At 37.8% G+C, this 26,789-nt stretch overlaps 1 protein-coding gene across 2 annotated transcripts in view; it reads right to left on the bottom strand.

Moving 5' to 3' along the window:
• Positions 1–22,965, bottom strand: part of TRAM1 (translocation associated membrane protein 1) — a 30,919-nt gene extending 7,954 nt beyond the window's left edge. The window contains exons 1-10 of one of the 2 annotated variants that reach the window (XM_077752450.1): positions 22,823–22,965; positions 15,685–15,748; positions 13,621–13,742; positions 13,382–13,498; positions 11,859–11,917; positions 10,002–10,086; positions 2,589–2,659; positions 2,383–2,487; positions 1,422–1,565; positions 914–1,074 (exon numbers count right to left, since the gene is read on the bottom strand). In XM_077752450.1, coding sequence (XP_077608576.1) covers positions 914–1,074; positions 1,422–1,565; positions 2,383–2,487; positions 2,589–2,659; positions 10,002–10,086; positions 11,859–11,917; positions 13,382–13,498; positions 13,621–13,742; positions 15,685–15,748; positions 22,823–22,945 — 1,051 coding nt within the window. In that variant the 5' untranslated portion in view covers positions 22,946–22,965. Of the gene's footprint in view, positions 1–913; positions 1,075–1,421; positions 1,566–2,382; positions 2,488–2,588; positions 2,660–10,001; positions 10,087–11,858; positions 11,918–13,381; positions 13,499–13,620; positions 13,743–15,684; positions 15,749–22,822 lie in introns of those variants that run through there. The other variant, XM_077752449.1, reaches the window with a different exon arrangement.
• Positions 22,966–26,789: the final 3,824 nt, after the last annotated feature.

Raw genomic sequence — 26,789 nt, 5'->3', positions numbered from 1 at the left:
CCACTGAAAACTACACTTTAAAGGTCAAACTTTATGGTATGTGATTTATATCCCAACAAAGTGGTTACTAAATATTACTGAGAGAAATTAAAGATAATCTAGGTAAACAGAAGTATACACCATATTTATGGGCTAAAGTGCTCTTATTCTCCCTGAAATGATCTATAGATTCAATGTAATTCCAATCTGGTATCTCAGCAAGAGTTGGGTTTTTTTTTGGGGGGTGGGGTGGGGAGAGGGGGTGAAAATCGACAAAGATGTACAAAAATTTATACGAAATACACAGGCCCAAGAATTGTTGAAACAAGGCTGAAGAGGACAGGGCTAGAGGACATAAACTATCAAATGTAAAGTCATACAAAGAAGCAAACCAGAGATGATGAAACTGGAACTCCCTGTGTCACAATTCCAAGTATAACACCAAACAGAAGTTCAAAAAAATTATTGCAGTGTCAATGGTTTTTCAATCAAAATACAGAAGGAGAAAAGAGGGTAGATGCAGGCTCAAATACGAAAGATCAAACAATCAGAAGTTATAGAAAGAGCTGTTCCACTTGGTACTAAAGGGCAGATGGGAAGGGATTTTAAAGATGTTTTGTTTTTTAAATATTAGTAAGATGCCAGAAAGCACAAACTATCACTCTCTAGGTTAGTTACTGACTATTAAAACAGCCCATATACACTAGTCTAATGGAAAACTTAGGAAAGAGAAATTCAGTGGACGGCTTTTGAGGGGAATAAATGACCCCAGGCAATCAACATAACTGAAGAACAGGGTGAGTTTTACTTTGCCACTAATTTTGCTATAGAGAGTATAAAATTTTCTTTGAAAGATTTTAAATCTTATTAAGTTTATAATAAGACTCCACAACCTTTTTAAAAAAATATTTTCCACTGCTTATTGAATACAAACCTGTTCCTTTCCTAGAAGACCTGCCTTTAGTCACTGTTGGTTTCTTCTTCACAGTTGGTGCCTGAAAAGTAGAGTGTTCTCTCCACCTCCGAAGCTGAAAATTAATGAACTTCCACATCATGAATGCTTGGGTGATGCAAATGGAGGCCAGGACAGCAATTCTGAGGATATTGAAGTTAATAAACAAAAAATTAGGGGTACATCAAAACAATGCCATTGAATGAAGCATTCCATCTTGCACTGACAGAATTAACTTAGTGCTAAATTCCCAAGGTTGACAAGATTATGTTAATAAACAATTATTCCATTAATAGTTAATCCCCAAAGTTAAAGAGATCCTTCAGTGTTTCAATTCAGACATATGCAACGAAAACAGGTCTGAAATCAAACCAAATGAATATGCTCCCTCCATATCTGTCTCCATTTCTTTTAAGGTGATTTGTATCATAAACTGAAAATATATACTACATAGCAGGACAGAGTGAGAAAAATGTTAAGTCGATTGTACCTTACAGCTAACACATTGAAGTTCCCAGCACTGAAATCCAGTTTCTGATTCTCTGCTCTTGCAAGCCCAAAACCAACAGTGAGTACTGAAAGAATTAAAGTCAGAAGCCTTCCCAGAACAAACAGAACTGCCCACAGAGAAAACCTGTAAGAAAAATGTCCTAAGTCAAATTCATAAAATTGCAAAGATATGAAAAGATTCTAACATGAATCAGATTCCTATTAAGTAAATGCATATTAAGACAGCATTTCCTATTGTTCTGCAAAAGAGATTCTGAAGTAAAACGTTTAGAATATGCTAGAAACTATATTACACTCTTTGAAATAAACACAGCATATTTAACATTCTAGGAAGTCCAATAAAGAAATAATTAATTTGTATTTAGCTGATCTCTTTTTAAAATATAACTATCATTTCTAATCCTCAAAACTGCTGGCACATAGAAAAATTTTCAAAAATGCTAAGCAAGACAAAACAAAAGCTAATCCTGTTAACAGAACCACCCATTCTCATTTAATAGGCCTAGTTTTACTCTTTTTTTTTCTACAAGTCATAGTGCTCTAATTCTGTTTTCAGTCCAATTTTCCTGTTGAAATGTCTTAATATCTTACGTAATCTATTATTTTTTTGCTTCTTCCCTGTTACTATTATCCCCATTATCACTTCCTTATTACTCTTCCCCAAAAGAAAAACATGCATTAAACAAAAATAAACTCGAAAACTCCTCAAAATTACAAGTTTCATGTATTATCTGCCTAGCTAAGACAAGACTCCATTTTAGAGAATAAAATACCATCCTGAATTGTGAAATTGTTTCATTTTACTTAAAGCTACTGCTAACAGCTTACAGAGTGACCTAACTGCCCCCAGCATGGACCTCCAGGCTTGGCAATAGCACGGTCCTTGACAGTACAGGCCTTGACTTTAATTACACAAGAAACAGAATGGCTAAGCAACTTACCCTTTCTGATACTTTTCATCACTAAAATAAAACAGGCGGGAAATGTGGAAAAGAAATTCCACAAAATAATGCAGCACCAGAAGAACGAGTCCTAGATGATTCAAGCTGTTAAAAGAACAGATTTAAAATGTAAAGATTAATTATCAGACAGATTAACATACTATCTACCCAGTCCATTTACACATCCAAGCAAAATCCCAACTCACTTTAAAAGATAAGCTCCAGCGATGTGAAAGAGGTAAAGACCAATGTAGACAAGCTGACGAGGAATATCTTCCTGTAAACAGAGACGCATTATAGATTAAAACATGTCGAAACAGTTCCGTTCCTTAGCAGCAGCGTGATAGGGTGAAAACCGTACCCTCAGAGAAGACCTGCCGGCTAGTCAGCCCCTGCACTCGAGCCCGGCTGCTCATGCAGTCCATGGCACTAGCAAGTCATTTCACCGCTCTCGGCTTCAGCTGTTTCACCTGGAAAATGGGACTACATACTTGGGTTTGTCTGAATCAGAAAAACTCAAAATCCCTTTCAATGCCAAGACCTATGGTTTCTTTTTGTAATAAACACTTATTAAATGACATAATGTTGGTAATCACAATGATGTCCTTCTAATACTAAAATTGCTGTTTATAGCTGTAGAGATACTTTTATCTAAAATAGTATTCCTATTTTTTAGCTCATGCTTTTAGACCCTTTTGTTGTCTGTTATAATCATTAAAACTGAAGGTTAAAATTTTATATTCTCACTCAGGACGCTACCTTGTTATACATTCTTTCTCCTTTGAATAACCCCGTAAGCCACATATCCAGATTCTACTTTTTGCTTTTCTTTTTTCTTCCACAATCCCTAGTGACCTGGTTATCTTAAAAATAGTGTTTTTAAAAAAATGTGAGTCAAGGGCTACCAGTGGATCACAAAATCAATTTAGGAGGTTATGCTAGTATTTTTTAAAATATGAAATAAACTAGAAAATACTAGAGGGTACAGCAAGCACATTGCACTGTTACACGAAAATTTTATTATAGATTTCACACACACACATATGCATTAAATTATAATGTAAAATCTGATGTTTCATCTTGAGTTGCAGTCAGAAATGTTTGCAAAAATTGACAGTGCTAAACCCAATATATACTTGTTAATTAATGAAATGCATGTACTTCTCATTTCTACTCTCCCTGGTTTTTGCTCTTTTCCATATGTGTGTGTGTGTGTGTGTGTGTGTATGTGTGTGTGTGTATATATATATATATAATCCATATAAAACATAGTTATAATTGCCTGACCTATATATAGTATAAAGCTAAACTCATCTGGTTAGTACTATTCATGTACTACAGCTGCTAATGATAATTTTTTAAATGGTGAGATGATGGGAAGTAGACTGAACTGTATCCCTCTAGAATCTCACAAAACTCATCCATGTCATACTAGCACAGTTGACTGCAGGTCTCTGTTGGCTGTCTACATTTCAATAGTTACTTCCCCAAATCTTGGGAGAAAGAACAAAGGTTTTACAATTGCGGTTTTGAAACTGAAAGCTCTTCTCTAGTACGAATGGTACACAGATCAAGTGTCAGAAAGGTAGGATAGGACGGTCGGATAGTACCACACGTAGTACGTGTTTTGGGACTATTGGGGTAAAACTCAAGACAGAGCATCAACTTTACAGAGGTTCTTCCATTTGGAGAGTGAAGGGGCGCTGAAAAGGAATCGTTTTAAGATTTTATCCACATAACTTTCAAGCTTCCAATGAAATATCTCTCCTTACACAAGGAGGGGGAGAACAACATCAAGACTAACAAGCTGAAATCCAACCACAAGGGAACCTTTTTCTGCTCTTACAATAATTTTAGAACAGCTCACTTGTAGTGTTATAAATGTAATTTCATACGCTATGAATAGAGGTGCCACTAAATATATACATGATATACATGTTTCCCAAAGTATGGTGTTCATAGCATTGGCACTACGTACAAAATGATTTTAGATAGTACACAACAAAATACTTTTAACTATAATTTTAAATAAAATAATTTAAGTTGGAGCAAGTGGCACGTAAATGACTTGGTATGGGAAATACTGCCATATTCCTTCAGATGTGTTAATCGATGCTCCGAATTTCTGAGTAGGAAAGAGACCAGGGAGACTCTCAATACTGGTAACAACTGCTTTGTAGTTTTTAAACTGCTGACTAAACACGAAACTCATTTTCCTACATAAAAACCCGTGTAACTCAATGTAACTAATTTTNAGAGAGAGAGAGAGAGAGAGAGAGAGAGAGAGAGAGAGAATCACAAGCAGGTTTCGTGCTGTCAGTGCAGCGCTCAATCTCACAAACTGTGAGGATCATGACCTGAGCTGAAATTAAGAGTCAGACGCTTAACTGACTGAGCCACCTGGGTGTCCCCATCACTTAATTTTAAAGACAAAACACAAACTTAAAAAATACATCAGTTAGCAGAAACTTAAGCTGCTTATTTTTCCCCTTTCAGACAAATCTAAAAACACTGTTATAAATTACAAACTACATTTTCAAAAGCCATTCCATTTCTCTTATATTTTGTCCTTAAGTCTCAACCTAATTAGGTGAGGTCATTACCTGAGGAAAAACTCCATGTTTTTCTTAAATTCAGGTTCAACTTTGCATTTTAATTTTAGCCTTGCTCTTTTTGATAGCTGACCAACTGAGTCAGTAATGGAGAGTAAAATGTCATTACCAGCTTCCATCTCACAACCATCAAATGCTTAGGAAGAGCTTTTCAAATAGTTTCTACAACTTTCCAAAAAGACAGAGCGTCAAGCAATCTTTTTCTAAATAACATTCCCTTCAGCTATATACAAACTGACGAGTGTCTGTAAAGCAACGTTTGTACATGCAAAGTCCAACCAGAGAAAAACTTTGAATAAATGCGCGACGGGGAGGAGTATAATACTACATGGAGTGGTAAAGACTGCTGTGAACTGGAGAACACACATTCTAAAGACACTCCCATATCCTTTTAAAATTACAAAGGCAATGGGGATGATATAACCTGGTTTTTTAAGTGAGAAATTTTACCTCTATTTCATTTAGAACATGGCTACACCGGCACCCCTGTTTTAGGCCAAACTCCTCCAACATTCTCCAATCCTTGTGGGGTTACAGGCCTACTGGCAGAGTGCTTATGTGTCTGAGGCCAGCAACAACCCCGCCCACACCATGGCCTCTGGGGTTACATGTTTCTGTGGAATGAAGGGAATGGGAAACAGGCAGCTTGACGAAGCCTGGCCATTTTAGTTCACTGGCCACATCACAGATTCTAGTTAGGCAGGCAGCATGCTGTCCAAGAGCAATGATTATTTTTCTAGAATCTAGTGTCTAGCTGAATTGCTGAAAGAAAGCTGCTTTGGCTTCTCAAAACATTTTCACACGTCATCTTATAATAATATTACATAAATAAATGTTTCCTACCAGGGGCCAGAAATGAGGTTTCGTTTGTTTAAAGATTAATAAACTTCTTTTATATTTGAATGGAAAAATATATATAATGAAAATGAGTTATTAGAAAAGCTTTATCAAGTTCTTATATATTCTTTTTAAAAAATTTTTTAAATGTTTATTCATTTTTGAGAGAGACAGAGACAAAGACAGAGCGTGAGTGGGGAGAGACAGAGAAAGAGGGAGACACAGAATCTGAAGCAGGCTCCAGGTTCTGAGCTGTCAGCACAGAACCCAATGTGTGATTTGAACCCACAGACTATGAGATCATGACCTGACCTGAAGTTGGCTGGTTGGCCAAATCTTTGTCTTGTATTTGGGTTTGTTTATATTTACTATAGGACATTAAATCAAAACAAGTACTAAAATAACTTCAAGTAACATTTTCAGTTATTATTCCAACATCTTTTTATTAAAAAGATCAAGTATATACTTCAGTAGAGTTCTATTTTTATAAGAAAATGTTTAACTATACTGTACTAAAAACTTGACTTTAAATGGAATATCATAAGTACACCCAAATACAAGGCAAAGACTTCCCCCTAAACCACACATGAAGCCATCTCCTGTTTATATCTTTTCAAGGGTCCTATGTTATAGGGATCTATGTAGATTATTTTGAACAACAAATATATGTTTGGGTAAGCTACACAGCCTGAAAAACCTCAATCAATGTTCCTTCTAAGTGCTTACAGAGGTCTAGCAGAGGAATCAGTAGAAGGAAGATGATGGAGTCTGGAAAAACTGAGTTAGAGGATTCAAAAAGCGGCTCTAGTGATGCATGACAGGCATGAATAACAAAGTTGCATGTGGAAAAGTGGGAATACAACTTTCATGAAGTGGGAATGGGAAAATGCATTACTTCTGATTTAAAATAGTTCACATGGTAATGCAATATGCATGTATAACTAAATGAAACAAACTGAATACTGTAAATAAAATATTTGGCCATCTCCTCCAGACTTCCCTGAAAGTTCATATATTCAAGTCGGCTGAGAAATTACATTGTTAATCTTCTTATAGGCAAAACGGAGTAATGTTTATATGGAGGCATACATACTGAACGCAATTAAAATATTCTCCTCAGGAGAAACGGAGTTATTTGTGACTAACGCACCTCTTGAACTGCTACTAACAGTGTTCCTTCCTTTCTTCATTTCTCTGTAGGATCAGTTCAAAACAATCACTGTACTAGTTTCTTCCAGTAAAGAGTTCTTCCAAAAATAATCTTCATAGAGTAAATTTTAAGAAACTGTTTAACACATATGCAGCTGTTACTTTCAAATTATGTTAATTACTTGAAACAGTTACTTTCGACTGTCATATGTAGGTGTTAAAAATAGTTTCAGTTAAGTTCTAAGTTATGCAAATTATTCCATAAAAATTAGATTGCATTTCTGGAGAAATGCCATCTGGCAGGAACTGATAAGGAAAGAATTTTGAAAACTAAAATGAACAATTACTTTGAAACCTCTCCCTTTATTTACATGGTCAAGAAACAAGACAGACACATATGGATTAATAATGAAGCCCAGACGTATTATGTCCATGGGCATACAAGTACACTTATGAAGAAAGCCTAAAATATTTGAGCCATGCTACTAAGACATCTAGAACCTATGATGTTCTCAGCAATACTGCCCAACAGAAGTTTCTGCAATGATGGAAGTGCTCTCTCTCTCTCTGCTATCCAAAATGGCAGACAAGTAGCTACACGTGGCTAAATGAGCACTTACAAAAGGCTAAGTGTGGCTCAGAAAGTAATATGGTTTTTAATTGTAATTATTTATTAAAATTTTGTTGTTGTTATTTATGAGAGAGAGAGACAGAAAGAGAGAGGAGAGACAGAGTGTGAGTGGGGGAAGGGCAGAGAGAGAGAGGGACACACAGAATCCAAAGCAGGCTCCAGGCTCTCAGCTTTCAGCATGGAGCCCAATGTGGGGCTTGAACTCATGGACCGGCAGATCATGACCTGAGCCGAAGTTGGATGCTCAACCAACTGAGCCACCCAGGTGCCCCAATTGTAATTACTTTAAATGTGGCTAGTGGCTTCTCTTTTGGACAGTGCAGCACCAGGACATCTGTGATTCACATTTGGTACTTAATGAATACTGAAGGGCTTCTGGAAATTGCGAGCCTAAGAATCTTACCCTACCTTTTTTTTTTTTTTTTAGTTATTTTATTTTTCAGAGAGAGAGAGTTAAGAGCTTACAAGCAAGGGAGGGGCACTGAGAGAAGGACAGAACCCCAAGCGGGGTCCATGCAGTTAGCACAGAGCCTGACTGTGGGGCCTGATGTCACAAATTGAACCATGAGAGTATGACCTGAGCTGAAAGAAACTAAGAGTTGGACGCTTAACCGACTGAGCCACCTGGTGCCCCTTATCCTAACATAGTTCTAAGCCAAAGGTTTTGTGGATCTTCATCCTAATTCTTATGATCAACTTAACTAGAAAAACATTCTACTTGATAAAAGAAATCAACGTTAAAAGAACTTTTGAAACATAGTGCATAAACTCTAATTTAATGCTGTTTTCAAATAATAGCAGACAACATCATGATGATGTTGGTGACAGACACACAGGACACAGAAAACACAGACACAAAACAGTAGTAAATCAGGTACCTATATTCATGGATTAACTATTTGCAGCACACACAGTAGTAAATGTGGCTTTGGAGAAGGCAGAGATAAACTGGTCCCATTACATTTCTATCCTTAAGTTTCTCGAAGTAAGGGGGCTATAAATGCAGAAAAATGTAAATACATATATAACAAATAGTATAATGAAGCCCCATGTAGCCATAACCAGCTTCAATAATTGTTAACCTAGGACCAAACTTGTTTTTTCCATATTCCTACCCATGTATCATTTCCTATGTGGGGATTTAAAAAATAATCTCTCCCCGAGAAAGGGACTAAGGGCACTTGTGTAGTTTAAAGACATTCCCAGAAAAAGAACTGATGTGCTGGGATCATAAAATTAGAGAATATCAGTGTGAATGAAGACCAAGGAGAGGGCGCCTGCGGGGCTCAGTCAGTTAAGCGCCGACTTCGACTCAGGTCATGATCTCGTGGTTTGTGAGTTTGAGCCCCTTGTGGGGCTGTGTGCTGACAGCACAGAGCCTGGAGCCTGCTTCAGATTCTGTGCTTCCCTCTCTCTCTCTACTTCTCCCCTGCTCGTACTTTCTCTCTCAAAAAAGAATAAACAGTAAGAGAGGAAAAAGGGAGCAGAGAGGAGGTTGTACAGACCAGAGAAACCCATATATCACAGGTGAGCAGCTGTATTTTATTTAATTAATTAATTTATTTTTTGAGAGAGCATGAGTAGGGGAGAGGGCCAGAGGGTGAGAGAGAGAGAATCTTAAGAATCTTAATTCCTAACTCAGGCCTCGATCCCAGGATCCCAGGATCATGACCTGAGCTGAAATCAAGAGTCAGACGCTCAGTTGACTGAGACACCCAGGTGCCCTAAGCAGCTATATTTTAGTTTAAAGCAATAGGGAGCCGGTATAGGTTTGAGACAAGAAAGGGTTATAAGGAACTAAAATTTATTTTGCGGATATTGACTTTAAGAATACTGAGGATATAACAGAAAGAAGGGTATTGCGCTGCTCTGGTAGTTATTTGTCCAAATACATCTTTCCCACATGTTAAGACATATGCTCCACCCATCTCAGGAAAAGCTTCACTGCTGAGTGTTTAACTATGGTTTACTTTATTTTATACTGAATTTTTCAATGGGCCTTAACACAGAACTGTTAGTTGTAGAATAATCTGATTAATCCTTTTGTCTCATTTGTGAAACTCCTAAGAGTGTCAATAATATAAAATTAATGTTCCATTTTGAAATTTTAATTTAAGTTACCACTAATACAATTTTAAGAGAAGTGATTAACATGTCACATGTTAAAGACTCCACTCTAAGTTAAAATAGGACAGAAGGCTTTTATCAAGAGATACGCAAGAATATTTAGCCTCTGAGAAAGGGGAGGTGGGAGAACAATGGAGGAAGAGCTGAGGTGGGAAGAAAAGAGGGAGGTTACAGACACGAGGAAATGTTTAATTTTAGAGTGACTTTTCAAAAAAAGGAAAAAATGACAAGACAACTTTTAAAGTTACAAAAGCTCAGCTTACTTTTTTGGTTTTCTGGAAGTAGAGTTCAGGAAAAGCATGAAACCAGTAAGCCAACTGGGCTATGTAGAAAAACTTCATTTGAAATCTGCACAAGAAAGCAAAAAATATCTTTTAAAACACAGTATTTATTAAAGAATAAAGTAAAACACTGGAAATCAGGGTGTACTATGGAGCTCCCTTCATGTTAGCATTTCAGCTCCCCCCACGATGCTCTGTGCCCCTTTAACGATTCCCCAGCAGCCACTTCATCTCCCCAGAATATTCTCACCACCAGTCAATTCCCGTGGATTAATCTGCAGATGCAAAGACATTATCTGCAGAGCCCAATGATCTGCAAGCTGGCTGAGCGGTGCCAGAGCCCCTTCTCTATTAGCAGATTAATACTGATTTGTATGTTACGTTAGCTACTGAAAACATAAGGAACATGACCAAGGAATCAGCTCACAGGCCTGGAAGGTTTCATCAAAAGGAAGGCAGGAAGGGCAAAGAGACGGACACAAAAGCGAAGGTGTGGAGATGAACCATCACCTGAAACTGGTATAATCCCAACTGTGAATATGCCCTGGGTATCCCTGATCAGATCTAATCAGTCTAGAATCAACAGTCCCCTGACATTATGCCTCCAGTCCTCCTGCTCTCTCTTTGTTCTCCCTTCTCTTCCAGATTTCTGTAACAGAGAACACAAAGCCAACTGGGAATAATTTGGGGGGAGGGGAGATATGATCCCATATAAATATGATGTCTATCACCTTATTCCATAAAACTCACTGAATTGATACCATTTTAAAAAGTCAGAATGACTCAGCAGCATGATTATTATTGGGGGACTTAAAAACAAAGGTATGCATGTCATGTTGTTCCCTTTGTATCTTTTCTCCAATTGTCACGTCACAGGGCATTTACTGAACACTGCCGAGGTGGTGAGCACCTACTTACAGCCAGGCACAGGAGGGATGTATAATACAGAGACATTTCCTACTGCTGTCAAGGTACACAGAGTCCTGGTGGGCATGGGTACAATATAACTTAAACAAATGAGACAATTATAGAATGTTCAAGACAACGTAGAGATATTACCAAAATACACCAAAATGACAAACTGAGGAAAGCAAAAGACAATATTGGCTAAAGTAGCAAGGAAAAATAATGTGGGATAGTGCTACTAGAGTGGGGCTTGAAGAATGAGTCGTTTAGCGGAATGTCTTTGCAACACTGCGCTTTTTCACAGGACTATATGGACATGTAGGGCGCTAGGAAGATTAAAAAAGACACAGTCCCTATCTTCGAGTTTACAGTGCTAGAGGATAAGAAATGAAAGGACTAGAAAGAGACTGATATAAAGAAAGGAGCAAAAGTATAGAGATGATGGAGAACTGACGCGTAGAAAGGATAAGGGAGAAGGGAAAACAGAGAACTAAATTACGATTACTGTTAAAACCAGTTTTCTCGAGCTAATGAACATATTGGAAATATCATATACACGAAAAAAGCACACTTTTTTTTTTTTTTTTTTTCCCTAGGAGAGAGAGACAGTGTGAGCAGGGGAGGGTCAGAGAGAGAGGGAGACACAGACTCTGAAACAGGCTCTAGGCTCTGAGCTGGCAGTCAGCACAGAGCCCGACACGGGGCTCAAACCCACGAACCGCGAGATCATGACTTAAGCGAAAGTCGGACCCTTAACCGACTAAGCCACCCAGGCGCCCCAGCACACATTTATTTCTAATGGCACAGGACTGCCAATGACATATCTACTGTAGGAATTTGCAAAGTCCTAAAGAGAATGACAAGAATGGATTCTGCTTAAAGGTGACATGACCATGGTCCATAACTAAAAAAATTCTGCTAAAAATGACTTACGTCATCAGGTTATGGGGATAAGCCCTCCACAAGATAGTTGGGTCTGAGATGTAGTTTTCCTAAGAAAGAAGATATAAAAATTAGCCTACTGAGTATAATGCAAATTTCTTGGAAAATAAGACTGTATTTTCATTTCTTGAACATTTATAATTTCCCAGATCAGGCCCCAAAGAGCCCCACTGAAGTTGAACGTTTTAAGTTATTTTGATTCCACCAAATTGCTTATTTCAACAAAGTGAAAATCACTATGAAAGATATGAGGTCAAATAAGCATAATTGCTGGCCTTCAAAATGCTTTCAATTCTATAGGGTAAAAAATACATGTAGGCAAACAAACATAAAACAACCAAAAAACAGTTAATAGTACGTAACAGAGGTAACAGCAGCTATAGGAGTGGTGAATTTTGTCTCGGGTAATCAGAGGAGGGTTTTGAGAAAGACATGGCATGTGGCAGAGATGGAGGATTAAGGTGCTGCCCAGTTTTATAGGATGATGTCCACGCACCAACCAGATCTATTCAGTGAGAATTATTGTACACATAGAAAAGAAACAAAAAAAACCTCTCAAATGACTTATCTTAATAAGAACAGTTTCCCACTGAAGTGTGTACTTCTATGTTTTAAAAAAAATTATACAGCAGATTTTAAGCTAAAATTACATACATTTATAAAGTATTATATAAACAGCAGTATAAAATGGAATGTGCCCTGGAAAGATTGAGTTTTAGTATATTTCCAACATTAAGTATCATACACTTGCCTGTTTATTCATCTTTAAGATGGTAATTAAAAAAATTACGTGTCTTGACAAACTCAAAAATATGTATACTCTGGAGTCCATACATATTTCAGAGACTGTTAATATTAATACTGATGTAGATACTGCCTTCCCCCTCATTAGTTAGAATCAGACACTTAAAGGTTCTGATAGCTCTAACTGAAAAGTTACACAATATTTTAAATTGCGTGGACAATACCCAACTATTTTTTTCTTTTAAGTAGGCTCCACACCTTGGAGCCCAACATGGGGCCTGAACTCATGACTTTGACATCAAAACCTAAGCTGAGGTCACGAGTCACGCACTCAATCAAATGAACCACCCAGGAGCCCCTCAGACTATTTTTAAAACAGGAAATGACTGGAAAAATTACAACTCATGAAACCCACTAAAAGTACCACTGACCTCTTACTCTTTTTGCTAATAGAGAGTTATCTGCAAATGACTACAAGATACAAAATCAACATTCAGACTGACTAACAATGAGTAAGACTTTCCGAAACATTTAACAGAATTTAGAATTTCTGTTGTATAACAACAAATCTAAAGAGAGATTTATCACTGAAACTTGATTTACGCTAGTTCAAAAAGAATTCCTCATCTCAGATAAGAACAAGAATAGAAGAGGGATTTTCTAAGGTTTAGGATTTGCTTACAAGCATTAAAAATAGGACATCATTTTTGTTCTGGGTATATAACATAAATACTTTGAGAAATGAAAACTTAAGCATAGTATATACTTACAGATATTAGAATGAATGTGCCCCAAATACAAGAGAAAAGGTAGAACGCACTGAGCTGACCAGATTCATTAAACTTGCTGTGTTTCGTTTTGGAGAAGTGCATTCGCCTATTAATTTTCTAAAAATAAAAACAATCATTAGTAATTAAGAATATATTATAAAATATATTTAATATATGTCTACCATAGTATGGAGAGCTAGTATTTTACAAAGTATAGATTTCTAAGATTGTATACTTACATCCAACACATACTCTTGAATTATGGCATGAATAATTATCGCCACTAGCATGTAGAAGAAAACTGTAGCCAAATCTTTGATACCATAGTAATAAAGGGACGCGGATTCAGTAGCTTGTTCTTCTGAAGGCCAAAAAGGACAGGACACACATACACAAAAATATACATAAGATTATAAAAACAGCACTAAGTACAACATAGTTATGGAAACAAACAAAAGAAGACTAATAACCTAATAAATAAATCCTATAGAAACATCATTGGTAATTTGCTTTTAGACATCTTGAGTCTTAGGAATAATGAAAATTGAAGAGACTACCTAGAAATCTAAGGCCTCAGAAATTACTTACAAAAGACTTGACACATGTTAGTTACAGCCATCAAAGACCAAAAAACAGGGAAAGGGAGGCCATACTCAGACCCCTGAAAAGACTGTAAAATTGATATAACCCCAGGTAGAGATCAGATTATACTTAGGTTACATCAAAGTTATACTTAGCCTATTTGACTGTCTTCTCATGGAATTTTGACTTTCTACCTCATTTGAAACTAAACACTTCATTATGATTCTGATGGAAAAACTGATTTAACCTATATATGAATTAGTGTTGATGTATAAGCAGTAGAGACAGAGGCAACTGCTACTTAAAATTGTTTTTAATCCTTGAAATTGTTTTATTTTTCAAAATAATTCTTAATCAAACACTTGAGAATTGCTATAGCTTGTTGTTACCAAGCTTTATGTTTATGGAAACAACTAGGGGAAAGAAGCATTATTCTTCTTTGGCATATTCAAATTTCAGAACAACTTTGTGATTTTGAGTGATCTAAGTCACTAAATCAAACATGGTTGACCCTTGAACAGCACAGTTTTGAACTGCATGAGTCCTCCTACCTGCCAGTTTCTTTCAAGGAATATAATACAGTACTGCAAATACACATTCTTGTCCTTATGATTTTAGTAACATTTTCTTTTTTTAAATAACATTTTCTGGGGTGCCTGGGTGGCTCAGTTGGTTAAGTGTCCAACTTTGACTCAGGTCATGATCTCGCAGTTCGTGGGTTTGGGCCCTGCATCAGGTTCTGGGTTGGCAGCTCAGAGCCTGGAGCCTGTTTCAGATTCTGTGTCTCCCTCTCTCTCTACCCCTCCCGCCGCTCATGCTCTGTCTCTCTCTGTCTCAAAAACAAACTATAAAAAAATTTTTTAAATAACATTCTTTTCTCTTAGCTTACTTTATTATAAGAATGCAGTATACAATACATATACAAAACGTGTTAATTGATTGTTTACATTATAGGTAACACTTCTGGTCACCAGTAGGCTATTGTAGGTCAGTCTGTGGAGATTTAAAAACTATGTGGATTTTTGATTGTGCAGGGGTTGATGCCCCTAACCTCTGCATTATTTAAGGGTCAACTGTATTTAGACAACTATATAACTGAATTACGTCCAATTCAATGTTATACATATAATTGATCTTGCATTCTAAATACAAAGCTAAATACTCGTCTGAATATGTTAATATTTTATTAGCCAAATACCTTCATGCATGCTAGTTAATTGTATTACTGTACTCAATTACAATCAACTTCCAAAAACAACTTGATTTTCACACAGCCCAATTTAGAAATAAAATTTTAGGGGTGCCTGGTTGGCTCAGTTGGTACAGCAAGTGACTTTTGATCTCAGGGTCATGAGTTCAAGCCCCATGTTGGGTGTGGAGCCTACTTAAAAAAAAAAAACAAAAAAAAAAAAAAACAGAGAAAAAGAAAAAGGAAATAAAATTTTAAAAAATAAAGCCTGAAAGTGTAGTTTGGATACTATTATAACTCTTAGAGCTTATACAATGAACATTAAACACATAAATTCTGATTTTCATTTAACCTATAGGGTGAAGCCAACAAAAACATCATTTCTTGCATTACAAAATCATCAAAATAATGTTCAGCCTAATTCTGAATGAAATCTATTAAAATTAAAGAATTTAGTATTCATGGAAATTTCCAAGTTTGTTCAAGTAAACCCTTCTATTTAAACAGAAGATTCTAACAGAAAACTACCTACCTGTTGCAGGGAGGGTAACATTGTACTGAAGAGTAACAAAAATGATAGAGGCTTTTGCTGTTATCTAGAAAGAAAAAGAAAAAGAAAAGATCAAGTCAGTCTGTGACCTTGTCCCAAATAGAAGATCAGGGGAGGAAACCGTTATAAGTTCTGCCCTAAATCTAAGAACCAAGGGCACCCTAGTTCCTGTGGCACCATGACAGCCACAACTGGAATTTCTGATCACTAAGGAGTTTGGCTTGGGAGTGAACATAATTCACCCAACAGTGCTGCAGTTTAGATGAGTCTGTGTTATTCCTAACTTTAAGATTTCAAATGGGATACTGTGCAGTTCAAGTAAATAAGGATTTGACCAAAAAGGTTTCTCTACTCTGTACAATGAACAAAGTTCCTATCAAGAAAAAACTGGAATGTAAATTAACAAAGAAAAGAAAGCACAATTACCATGACAAAATAGATCAAAAGTAGGGTCTGTGGTGTGTGTGTTTATCTCCCACACATCTGGGATAGTTAAGTGGTCAATAAATATTTAACTGACCTGACTACTACAAAAGTGAAGTGGTCAGAACAGAAAAATGGAATGCTTATTCAAGATTTATAGGCACGAGGTAATGTGCTAGACAAGAAAGGATAACAAAGACGAATGATACAATTCTTGATGACTCGCAACACAGTTGGGTCAGGAAGACAGGTAAGCAAACTGTTATTATACTATAGAATCCATGCAAACAGGTACTCAGGATAAAGAATGCATTTTTTTTTTCCTGGAGTATGGAATGAAGCAAAGGCTTCTCAGAGAATGTGGTGTGGAACTGGCTCTTGTTGGAAACAGAAGCTCCCTAGCCTCATAAAGAGGGATGAAGAGGGCAGTTTAGATGAAAGAAGAGAAAGCACAAAGGTTAAGTAGCAGCAAACCTGAGGTCTGGCATGGATACACAAGCAGTAAGCAGCAGAAAAGACTAGGAAACTTATCAAGTGGTAGGAAGGGCCTTGTTTGTTGAACTAAGTAGTTTCGATTTTATTTTGGTGCAACTGGAGAATTATGAGGTGAGGGAAGTTCACTTGTTTATTTCAGAAAGATCATGGATGTAACCTGCCAATTGGTCTTCCAAGCCTCTGATCCACTCTCCACACTTCAACCAGACTCACCTTCTGACCATGTTAACACCTTTCCCCATGCCACCCATCCCTCATCCCTACGCTCAAAATACTTCACTGGATTCCCATTCTTTCTAGGATAAAGATCTTTAATGCGGCCCATACAACAATCTGTAACCATTCCCCTCTCCTCTCCAGCCCTACCTCAGACCACTGCCTCTCTCGCATTCCTCCTGTTACAGGGTCTGCGCAAGTTCTATCTGAAACCCTGTTAAAAACCTTCCCTCTTCAGATCCCAATTCAATCACACCTTTTCAAGGAAGCCTTCCCTGTCTTAGAGTAGGTCACTTCCTTTGTTAGATTACCTCAGAGAACAGTGTTTCCTTCTTTCAAAACATATACTCTTAGTGTGATAATATTACCAATTTGTCACACTCTGAAAAGTAAGCTTTGCGGGCACCTGGGTGGCTCAGTCGGTTGAACATCAGACTTTGGCTCAGGTCATACCTCACGGTTCGTGGGTTCGAGCCCCGTGTCGGACTCTGTGCTGACAGCTCAGAGCCTGGAGTCTACTTCGGATTCTGTGTCTCCCTCTCTCTCTGACCCTCCCCTGCTCATGCTGTCTGTCTGTCTGTCTCTCTCTCAGAAATAAATAAAACATTAAAAAAAAATTTAAAAAGAAAAGTTCCGAAAGAGCTGGGACCATGCCTGTTTCTTCACTTCATCCTTAGAGCCCAGCATAGGGCCTGACCCATATTAGATGACTGATTGATACTGTTGAATAAATACTCAATAAAACATAAATTGAAGTACACATATAATATATAAAACTTCTGCAAGAGACCACATGAAAGATAGTAAGACCTGAACTAATACACTGATAGTGGGATAGAGGCAGAATAAGGCTTGGGGAGCAAGAGGGAAGAGTCAAAGATTATGTATAGATACTTACAGCTTGAACAATTAGATGAAAAGTAACACTACTGATAAAAATGTGGAATAGAAGAGGAGGGGCAGATTTTGGAGAAAAGAGAAAAAAACTGAGTTTTAGATAAACTTTGATTTCTGTGAGATACACAGGTGAAAAGACCAGGAGGCATATAAGCCTATGCCTGGAACTCTTCAGGGAGACCCTTGCTTAAAGACTTGGGAGTCTCTATTTACAAGTAATAGTTGAAGCTGTGGAGGTACATAAATCACCTACAGAGAGTGCACAGAGTTTGTAGAGAAGTAGGACAACATCAGAGCCATGGAGTGGGCAGAGAAAAAGCTGGTGGCAAAATAAGAAGAAATGATCAGAGAGGCAGAAAGAGAATGAAGTGGGCTTGATGCCTTCAAAGGCAAGAGGGAAACATTTCAAAAAGATGTGGTTATAAATTCAAGGTTTCAAAACAGACGTGGCAGGAAAAGACAACAATGCACTGGACAGTTTAAGAAGTCAACAGGGGTCATGGCTGGAGTGATCCCAATGAAGCAGTGAGAGCAAAAGCCACATATATGGACTGAAGAACACAGGAGAAAGAAAATGGTATCTAGCAAGAGATGCCAGGTTAAGATTAATGTTTTTATGATGAGAGAGACTGAGCTTGTGTGGGTGCAATTAAGAAGGTGCCAGGGAAAAGGAAGAAATTCAACATATAAGGGGATAACGGATAGAAAGATCTCACAGGGGATGAAATATAAGGATAGAACTAGTTGATTTTTAAGTTTCCTTCTCAGATGGGGAAGTAGTAGTGATGGATGAGACAAATAAGTTCAAAAGGCAGGAAAAGTGAAGAAATTCACATCTAATAAACTCGTATTTTCCTTGTAGGAAAAAAAAAAAGCACTGCCATCTGTTAAGCGTAATTGGGGATATGGATGATGAGTATTCATGTTGTTCCTATAGGAAAAGGAACTGGCCAGGGAAAAGTAAAAAAGATCACTGGGTGTTAACTGATGTCTGAGATTAGAAACCTTTGATTTGTAATATGATCTACAGCACAAGTGTAGGTTTCTCTCTGGCAACCCTTAGCAATCCACGCATGGAGAAGCACAGAAAAGGCAGATGGTGGGCTGGATCTATGGTTGGATATCTGTAGGGCTAATATGGAAAAAAAGGCCATCAGGGAAAGGGGGCTGAGGGCCTGGGGTAAGTGTGGATAAGTAGTTAAAGTCTACAAGAAGAAAGCAAAGCAATGAGAGGGCCAAGGCACCGCAAAAGCTTAGACTAGGTAGAGAGCTGGCACATAAGCAGTAGAATGAGGGAGATGAACAACATGTAGGTTGTGGCTGAGCTCTGTTCTACTGGAATTCAGAATCTGGAAACAAGGCAGGCCTACGTGATAAAGTCCACGACATGGGCACTAAAGTGAGTTGCTTAACCGTGGTAGATATGTAAAGGTCACTTGAATAGAAAAGGCCAGAAAGGCTTCTGGTATTACCATTTGGGTCATTCATACAGATGCATTAGAGCAGAATGAGGGCATGAGTTTCCAGGGCAACATTGCTTTCATGTGATTATTTTTAATAAAGTTGACTGATTACTAAATTTCATTTTTTGATATCTTTCTGTAGATTTCCCACATATCAGCACATGACATACTTTCACCACATACCTGTTTCTAGTCTGGAATATGAGGTCACCACTACCATAGCTAAGAAAACTTCTTAGGAGTCCATTAAAAACGACAAGTGAAATTCCTCAAGGATAAGTTTAATATCAAATACCAAAAGCAGCAAAAATTGGATTATCTTTTTATGCTAAGCTTCCAAATAAAATTAAAATCTGGCCTGTAGCTACTTTACCATGTGATATTAAGTAGAGCGAGAGGAAAAATACAAACCACACACCTCAAAAAGTTTATAGAAAAAGTAACCAGTAATCATGCTACTAGCCATTTCCAGGCCTTCTAAGCCTCATACCCCAATTAACATTGCTTTAAATTAATAATACAGTCAGTTAATAGTATGACAAAAATTAATTTGGAATAAAATATGTAATAAAAATGTTTTATATTCAAAAGTAAAAATAACTGAATTTACGACAGCTTTGGACAGTTATAAGAAAAGAATGAAACTTACTTAGATACATCTTATACAGGTCCCATAAGCTCTGAGGAATTATCTAATTCTATGACTATGTAATACCACGAATATCCTAATGTTTGCTTAATCAAGTGGTCACCAGTTGGGGCTTGGTATTTTTTTTCTTGTTAAAATTATTCTGAACTTGTTAGAGGAAGGTGTGACTTACTACATTGACTGTATGTCTGAAAGATAAAGACAATTTCTGAATATCAAATTCCACTTCCCCACCCACGTATATAAAATTAAGTTCTTAAAAAATGAGACGGAAAGACAATGCTAGCATTAAGGCAAGTCATCCTTAAAAATACAACAAACCTCCAAAGCTCTTCCAAGATAGCTAGAATTGTAAATGTTTCCTCAAATCTGCACAGCACATACAACGAGGCCTCCTGCAAAGAAGCTCCTTTCCAGAAGAAAATATTCCTCTTGGAAACCCCTAACTCCTCTTATCCTCTCTTGGATTCCCAAGCTTCCTTATATTTTTGGATTGTTCAAAATTTCCTAATTCAAATATGACATCATTAACTATAGAACGTGATATGCTTTATGTGGACAGATACTGACTGTGCTAAAACCATGATTTTACAAGTTACAAGTAATTTCTGATTAACATGAGCGCTCTTGGAAATTAAACTTAGATTTCTCCAAAGCAGTCTACTTCTTTTTCAACCTTTTTTGTATTTTAATCTCTTTAGATGCTAACCACTGGACTCTTCTCTCACATAAAAATGCTGTCTTCTATCTTCAACTTTGATAAATATCTAATGAATAATAATAGCTACTATTTACGGCATGACTCCTGTAAGCCAAGCACTGAACTAAAGCCATGATACACATTAGTTAATTTAACTCTCAGAGTAACCCAATGAGCCTCGTTTTACAGAAAAAGAAACAAGTTCTGAGAAGTTAAATGATATGCCCTAGGTCACCCAGTAAGCAAGCTGCAGAGCCCTAACTTGAACATGAACCCCTTTAGCTTCAGCATCTATGCTTCTACTATATATATATACACACACATATCGATTTTCATTTTGGCTAGTAATATAGTATCTGTTATCACATTGTCAATTTCACCATAAATCCTCTGACATTTCCTCAATATATTTACACAAAAGGCTTAACAGGTTCTACTGCAAAAACGTCAACTTCTCTATTATTCTAGCACAAATACAGTAATTCTATAGTTATGTTAACATTAGTCAATTTGAGACTGAGCAGCAATTATTTTAAAAGTCAAATAGCAAAACTAACCTCGTTAAGTTTTTCTGACATGTAGATAACATGCATTCAAATTCTAAAACTGTAACACATGGTAAGAAAAATGTACAATTTGCACAAACACCCCTCTTCTGTATATTACTTTAACGTTCACTTTTGAACTAAAAACTTCTACTTAAGTCTTTGTTGTATCTATTCAGATTTACAAATTTTACAAATTTACATAGAGGCAAAAATCCACTCATTATAAAAAAAAATCATTGACACGTGGGGCAAGGTATAGGTGGTGAACTTCCCTCAAAAGACGGTAAGAGACTGTGAAATCTTTTACATAAAAGCAGGGTTATACCATTTTTAAATGTTTTGGGATTTCTGATTTATATTCCATTTTGTTCAAAACACTGCAAACATACGCTGCAGGTAATATTACTCCTAAATTATATTTTTAAAGTCAGGAATTCTTACCACGTGGAGATGGGTTATGGCAAGTTTTACAAAACTGCTTTACAAAACTGTATATACCAAAGTATTACTTCAAATCTCAAAGCAGAAAATATATATAAATGCAAAATTCAGAAAGTGAGTACAAATGTTTAGAATTGCATTTTTAATATCATACCTTCATATAGTACTTTACACAACCGTCAGATGCTCTCACACCATATTATCTGATTCTTTTAACGGTGGCTGTGAGAATACCACAGGTGGTTATTTCCTTACATAGAAAAACTGAGGCTTAGACTTGAGTCACCAAATAGGTAAGTAGAATAGGGCCAGCCTAAAAGCGTGGGACATATGTTAGTTCCCTTCTAACTTTCCTTCCACCATACGTACCACCTCCTTGTAGTGGACTGGGGGGCATAAATGACACTATCAGGAGTCAAAAAAAATCTATCTAGGTCCAGAAAAGCCTATTAGAAGAGAAGTAAAAGTAAACCAAAATGTTAAGTTACCTAATAACATTCATAAAACCCACATCGACTCCATTTAAAAATTTTATTCATCTTGCTCACAAAAAAAAAATTATTCATCTGTCACTGGCAGTCTCGTTCTACTAGCTTTTCTCAAGAATTCTTAATGTCACTCATTCAATAAATATTTTTAAAGCACCTACTATGTCTCACGTACTACTCCTGGCACTGAAAACAGCCTGATAAAACCTCAAAATTTCTGCCCTCACTGCGGTTTTATTCCAGGAGGAGGGAGACATACCATACATAAATAAAATAATTAATATATCTGATGGGGCATAGCGGCTATACAGAAATATTTTAAAGTTAAAGAAGATAAGGAATGGGCGTGTGTACTGAGGAGCGAGGGAAAGAAAACCGTAGGCTGTTACACACACGTTCACCTTGCAAAGTTTATTACCCATATTCAACAGCTGTTAAATAAGTCATCAAAATACTAGGTATGTGGGAAGAGAATTTACACACTCCTGACATTTCCATTCTCTCATACTTCCAGAAACAAAAGAAAATCATTCGGCTTCTTGGCACAGCTGCTCAGAAGCTACATTTGCGGATCAGACCTGGTTTCTTTAAGGAAAAAGCAAGAGTCACGGCAAAAAGTTCGGTTAAGTGACTGGTAATAATACCAGCTCGGGAGAGAAGAATGAAGACAACCGGGTGTGCCTCGATGGACCGAACTCGTGGAGATCACTCGCTGCCCCGCGGCCACCGCCCTTCAAATAGGCAGCAGAAGCCTGGCTCCGTCTGCTTCCCGTTCATCCCAAACTCGGTCCTACGGGGGCCNAGAACATGAGCCCCAGCAGGAAGACCATCGCCACACAGGAGACGATGTCCGCGTGATTTTGCAGGATGAATTCGTGGCTCAGGACTGGGGGGCTCTTGGAGCTCTTCTTGCGAATCGCCATGGTGAAGCCACCGCCCGTGCNCACAGCGGGGGTGAGCATGCGCACCGGGGAGACGGCGCTCGCTCGTGCCGGGGCAGCCCCTGCAAGCCCACAGCGCCGCCTGGGGACCGGAGGCCGTCGGCCCACGGCCCGGCCTGGGGACGGAGTCGGAGAGGCACGCCCACTGCTCCGCTCCGGGACGGAGGTTGGGAGTCGTTTGAGGCTCGAGCTTCCAGCGCTTAGTTAACAGGCTGAGTCCGCGGAGGGTCGGAGACTGGCCTCGTGCGGTACCGTGCATGGTCGCACGCATGCCTTCGCTCCCTCCAGGTCACGCCGAGCTTGGGTGTCAGTCAGTGGTTGCCTCCATATAGATTGTCACTTCTTGAAAGCCTCAGCCGCCATCAAGATAATCTAAACATGACTACAGCCCAACTAGCATCTTTTAAAAATTAACTTGACGGAGGAACAAGGGGGAGAAGAAGGGCGGAAATGGTGGGGGAAAGGGAGAGAGGCAAACCATGAGAGACTCTTGAATGCTGACAAAAACTGAGGACTGATGGATGTGGGGGGGAGGGGGGGATGGGCATGGAGGAGGACACTTGTGGGGATGAGCACTGGGTGTTATGTGGAAACTAATTTGACAATAAACTATTAAAAAAAAATAAAAAAAATTAACTTCAGAGTTATTGTGAGCACGCTTGGGGACTTAAAAAAAAACCAACTGTTGAAAGCTTGAACTAGTTAAAAAAAATTCCTATTCAGCCCCCCTCCCCGTAACCCTTGTCCCCCCTACTTCCCTGCCCCCACTGGGTCTCTCACGGAAGACAATCACTATCACTTTGGGTTTACTTGCTTGATTCTTATTAACATTTCTTAGTAATCTAGAGAGAAGGTAACAAAGGTTTATAGACTAGATAGGTCTTCCTCTTTCATCTTCTGCCCAAACGAAGACATTTCTATTTTTTCTCTTAAATTGCACCACTGTTTAACTCTTTGCCAAATCTAGAAACCAAAGTCATCCTGGACTGATACCTTTCAGCATTCTTCCACATCCAAGCTATTATCACACTCAGGTAATTCTATCCCTTCTCCCCTTTACCACTGCCACAGCCTCAGGAGGGAACTTACTTCTTGCTTCCAGAAGCAACTGGTGAATTACAACTGTTGAATCACTGAGTGGTTTACGATGATGGTTTTTTGAGACCGAATTCTGCCATTTATTACCTGAATGACGATGGACAAGTTACTTAATCTCTATGAGACTCGATTTCTTCATTTATGTATTCATTTATTGAAAAAATACTGAGAATTTGCCCACATGCTTGGCACTGGGGATACAGAACTGAACGAAAAATACAAATTAACCTGTTCTTGGAGGTTTTCATTTTAGAGAGCGGAGAGGATCTTTAAACAGGGTTTCAGAAGTGAAACATGTTAAGTTGAGATGAGGGTCCTGGAAAAAAAAATAATAAAGCAAAAAGAATAGGGAAAGCTTGGGGGAAGTTTTTTTGCCTGAAGACTTGAAAGAGCTGAGGGATCAAGCCATGCAGATATCATCTATAAAGAGTAGATAATTTTAATTAAATGAGATGCAATTACACGAGATGATTCCAGGAAAGTGCTTAGTAGAGAATTAGGGCTCTATACACATTAGCTATTAATGTTCTCCTTTCTGGTTAAATGATTACTAGTTTCACTTACCTCCAGATCACCTTTCAATTTTTACATTAGGATGATGCATCTAACAGGCTCAAGTTTTTTTCGTGGTTTTCCTTTTGTTTCATGGAATGCTAGCATCACTAAATAGCTCTTCATGATTTGGCGCCTGCCTACAGGCTCAAACCCTGCCTTAATAGGCCCCGATCTCTCGACTTCACACACTATACGTTCTATGGGATGCTCTCTTCCCATGCCGTCTCCTGACTTTGCCTTCTGCTGCTTCTGTCTGGAATGTTTTCTCCTCTCACCTTCACATACCCAGCACACTCCCACTCTTCCTTCAAGTCTCATTCATGCGTGATCTCTTTGAAACCTTCACTGACTTCTGTAACTGATCTAGGCGTTCTGTGTCTTACGATTCAATCGTATTTTTTAAAGCACATTTTAAAACTTGAAGTTGAAATTTTAGGGGCGCCTGGGTAGCTCAGTCGGTTAAGCGTCAGACTTAGGCTCAGGTCATGATCGTGAGTTCAAGCCTTGCATTAGGCTCTGTGCTGATAGCTCAGAGCCTGGAGCTTGCTCCGGATTCTGTGTCTCCCTCTCTCTCTGCCCTTCCCCTGCTTATGCTCTTTTTCTCTCTCTCTCAAAAATAAATAAACATTAAAAATTTTAAGTTGAAATTTAAAATATTTAATAATTTGTATCATATAGTTCAAGTGTACAATTTGATGGTTTTGAGTATATTAACAAAGTTGTGCAACCATCATCACATTCTAACTTAAGAACATTTTCGTCATCTTCCCCAAAATCCTTTACATGTTACCACTCACTCTCCATTTTCCCTCGCAGTGTCAGCAGCCCTTGGCAACCACTAATCTCTCTGCATCTCTAGATTTGTCTGTTCTGACATTTGATATACACAGACTTGTGGTCTTTTGTGATTGGCTTCTTTCACTTACGATAAGTGAGGTTTTTGAAGTTCCTCCATGTTGTAGCAGGCAGCAGTATTTCATTCCTTTTAATGCGCAAAATAATATGCATTGTAAGGATACGTCACATCCTCTTTATCCATTTATCAGTTGATAGGCATTTGGTTTGTTTCCACCCTTTAGCTATTGTGAGCAATGGTGCTGTGAACATTAGTATGTAAGTTTTGTAGGGATGCTTATTTTCAATTCTTTTGGGCTGTATACCTAGGAGTAGAAGAGTAGAGTTGCTGGTTATATGGCAACTTTATGTTTTACTTTTTGAGAAACTGTCAGACTGATTTCCAAAATGGTGGTACCATCTTATCATCCCATTAGCAATGTCTGGGGCTTCCAATTTCTACACAAGTTCCCCAGCATTTGTTATTTTCTGTTTCAATTTTATTTATCCCAGTGGGTATGAAGTAGTATCTTATTGTGTCTTAGATGTACATTTCCCTACTGACTAATGCAGTTAGTAGCTATTTCATGTGCTTACTAGCCATCTTTGGAGAAATGTTTATTCAAATATTTTACTATTTTCTATAATGGCTATTTTTAAAAAATTCACTGAGTTAGGAGTTTTAAAAATGTATTCTAGATACAAGTCCCTTATCAGACACATGATTTGAAAGTATTTTTTCCCAGTCTGTTTGTTGTCTTTCTGTTTTCTTGATGGTGTTCTTTGAAGCACAAAAGTTTTAAATTTTGATGAAGCCCAATTTATCTGTCTTCTCTTCTATCACTTGCTTTTTTGTGTCCTAAGAAATCATTGCTTAATGTGAGATGACTAAATTTATTACTGTCTTTTTTTCTAAGAGCTTTGTAGTTTTACTTTTATATTTAAGTCTATGATGATTCAATCATATTCTGTACATCATTTTATTTTAGCAGTTACCACACTGTATTCTAGTTGTGAGTCTGCCATTCCACTAGACTAGTGCTCCTCGGGAAATGGGAGTCATTTCATCATCGTATCTCCTATTACTTGGCAGTATGTTGCCAAGTTTTAGTGCTCAATTTTTATTGAGTAAATGAAAAGGAAAAAGGTTTCACATGGACTAGACAAAAACTCAAAAATAGTTTACCGAACAAAAAATATAAAGGTGAATGGAAATAATGGCTCTACAAATTTAGTGATTTTAAAGATACTTAAAGAGCACCTGACCTTTCCACGCTACTCAGGGAGGGGTCCATACAGTGTTGTTTTGCATTCCCGTCATTAAGGCGAAACTTTCACA

This window comes from Crocuta crocuta, unplaced genomic scaffold (genome assembly GCF_008692635.1).
Source record: "Crocuta crocuta isolate KB4526 unplaced genomic scaffold, BGI_CrCroc_1.0 scaffold141, whole genome shotgun sequence".
NCBI lineage: Eukaryota > Metazoa > Chordata > Mammalia > Carnivora > Hyaenidae > Crocuta > Crocuta crocuta.
The sequence above is the reverse complement of the archived record's forward strand: the minus strand, read 5'-3'. Positions and strand labels throughout refer to the sequence as shown.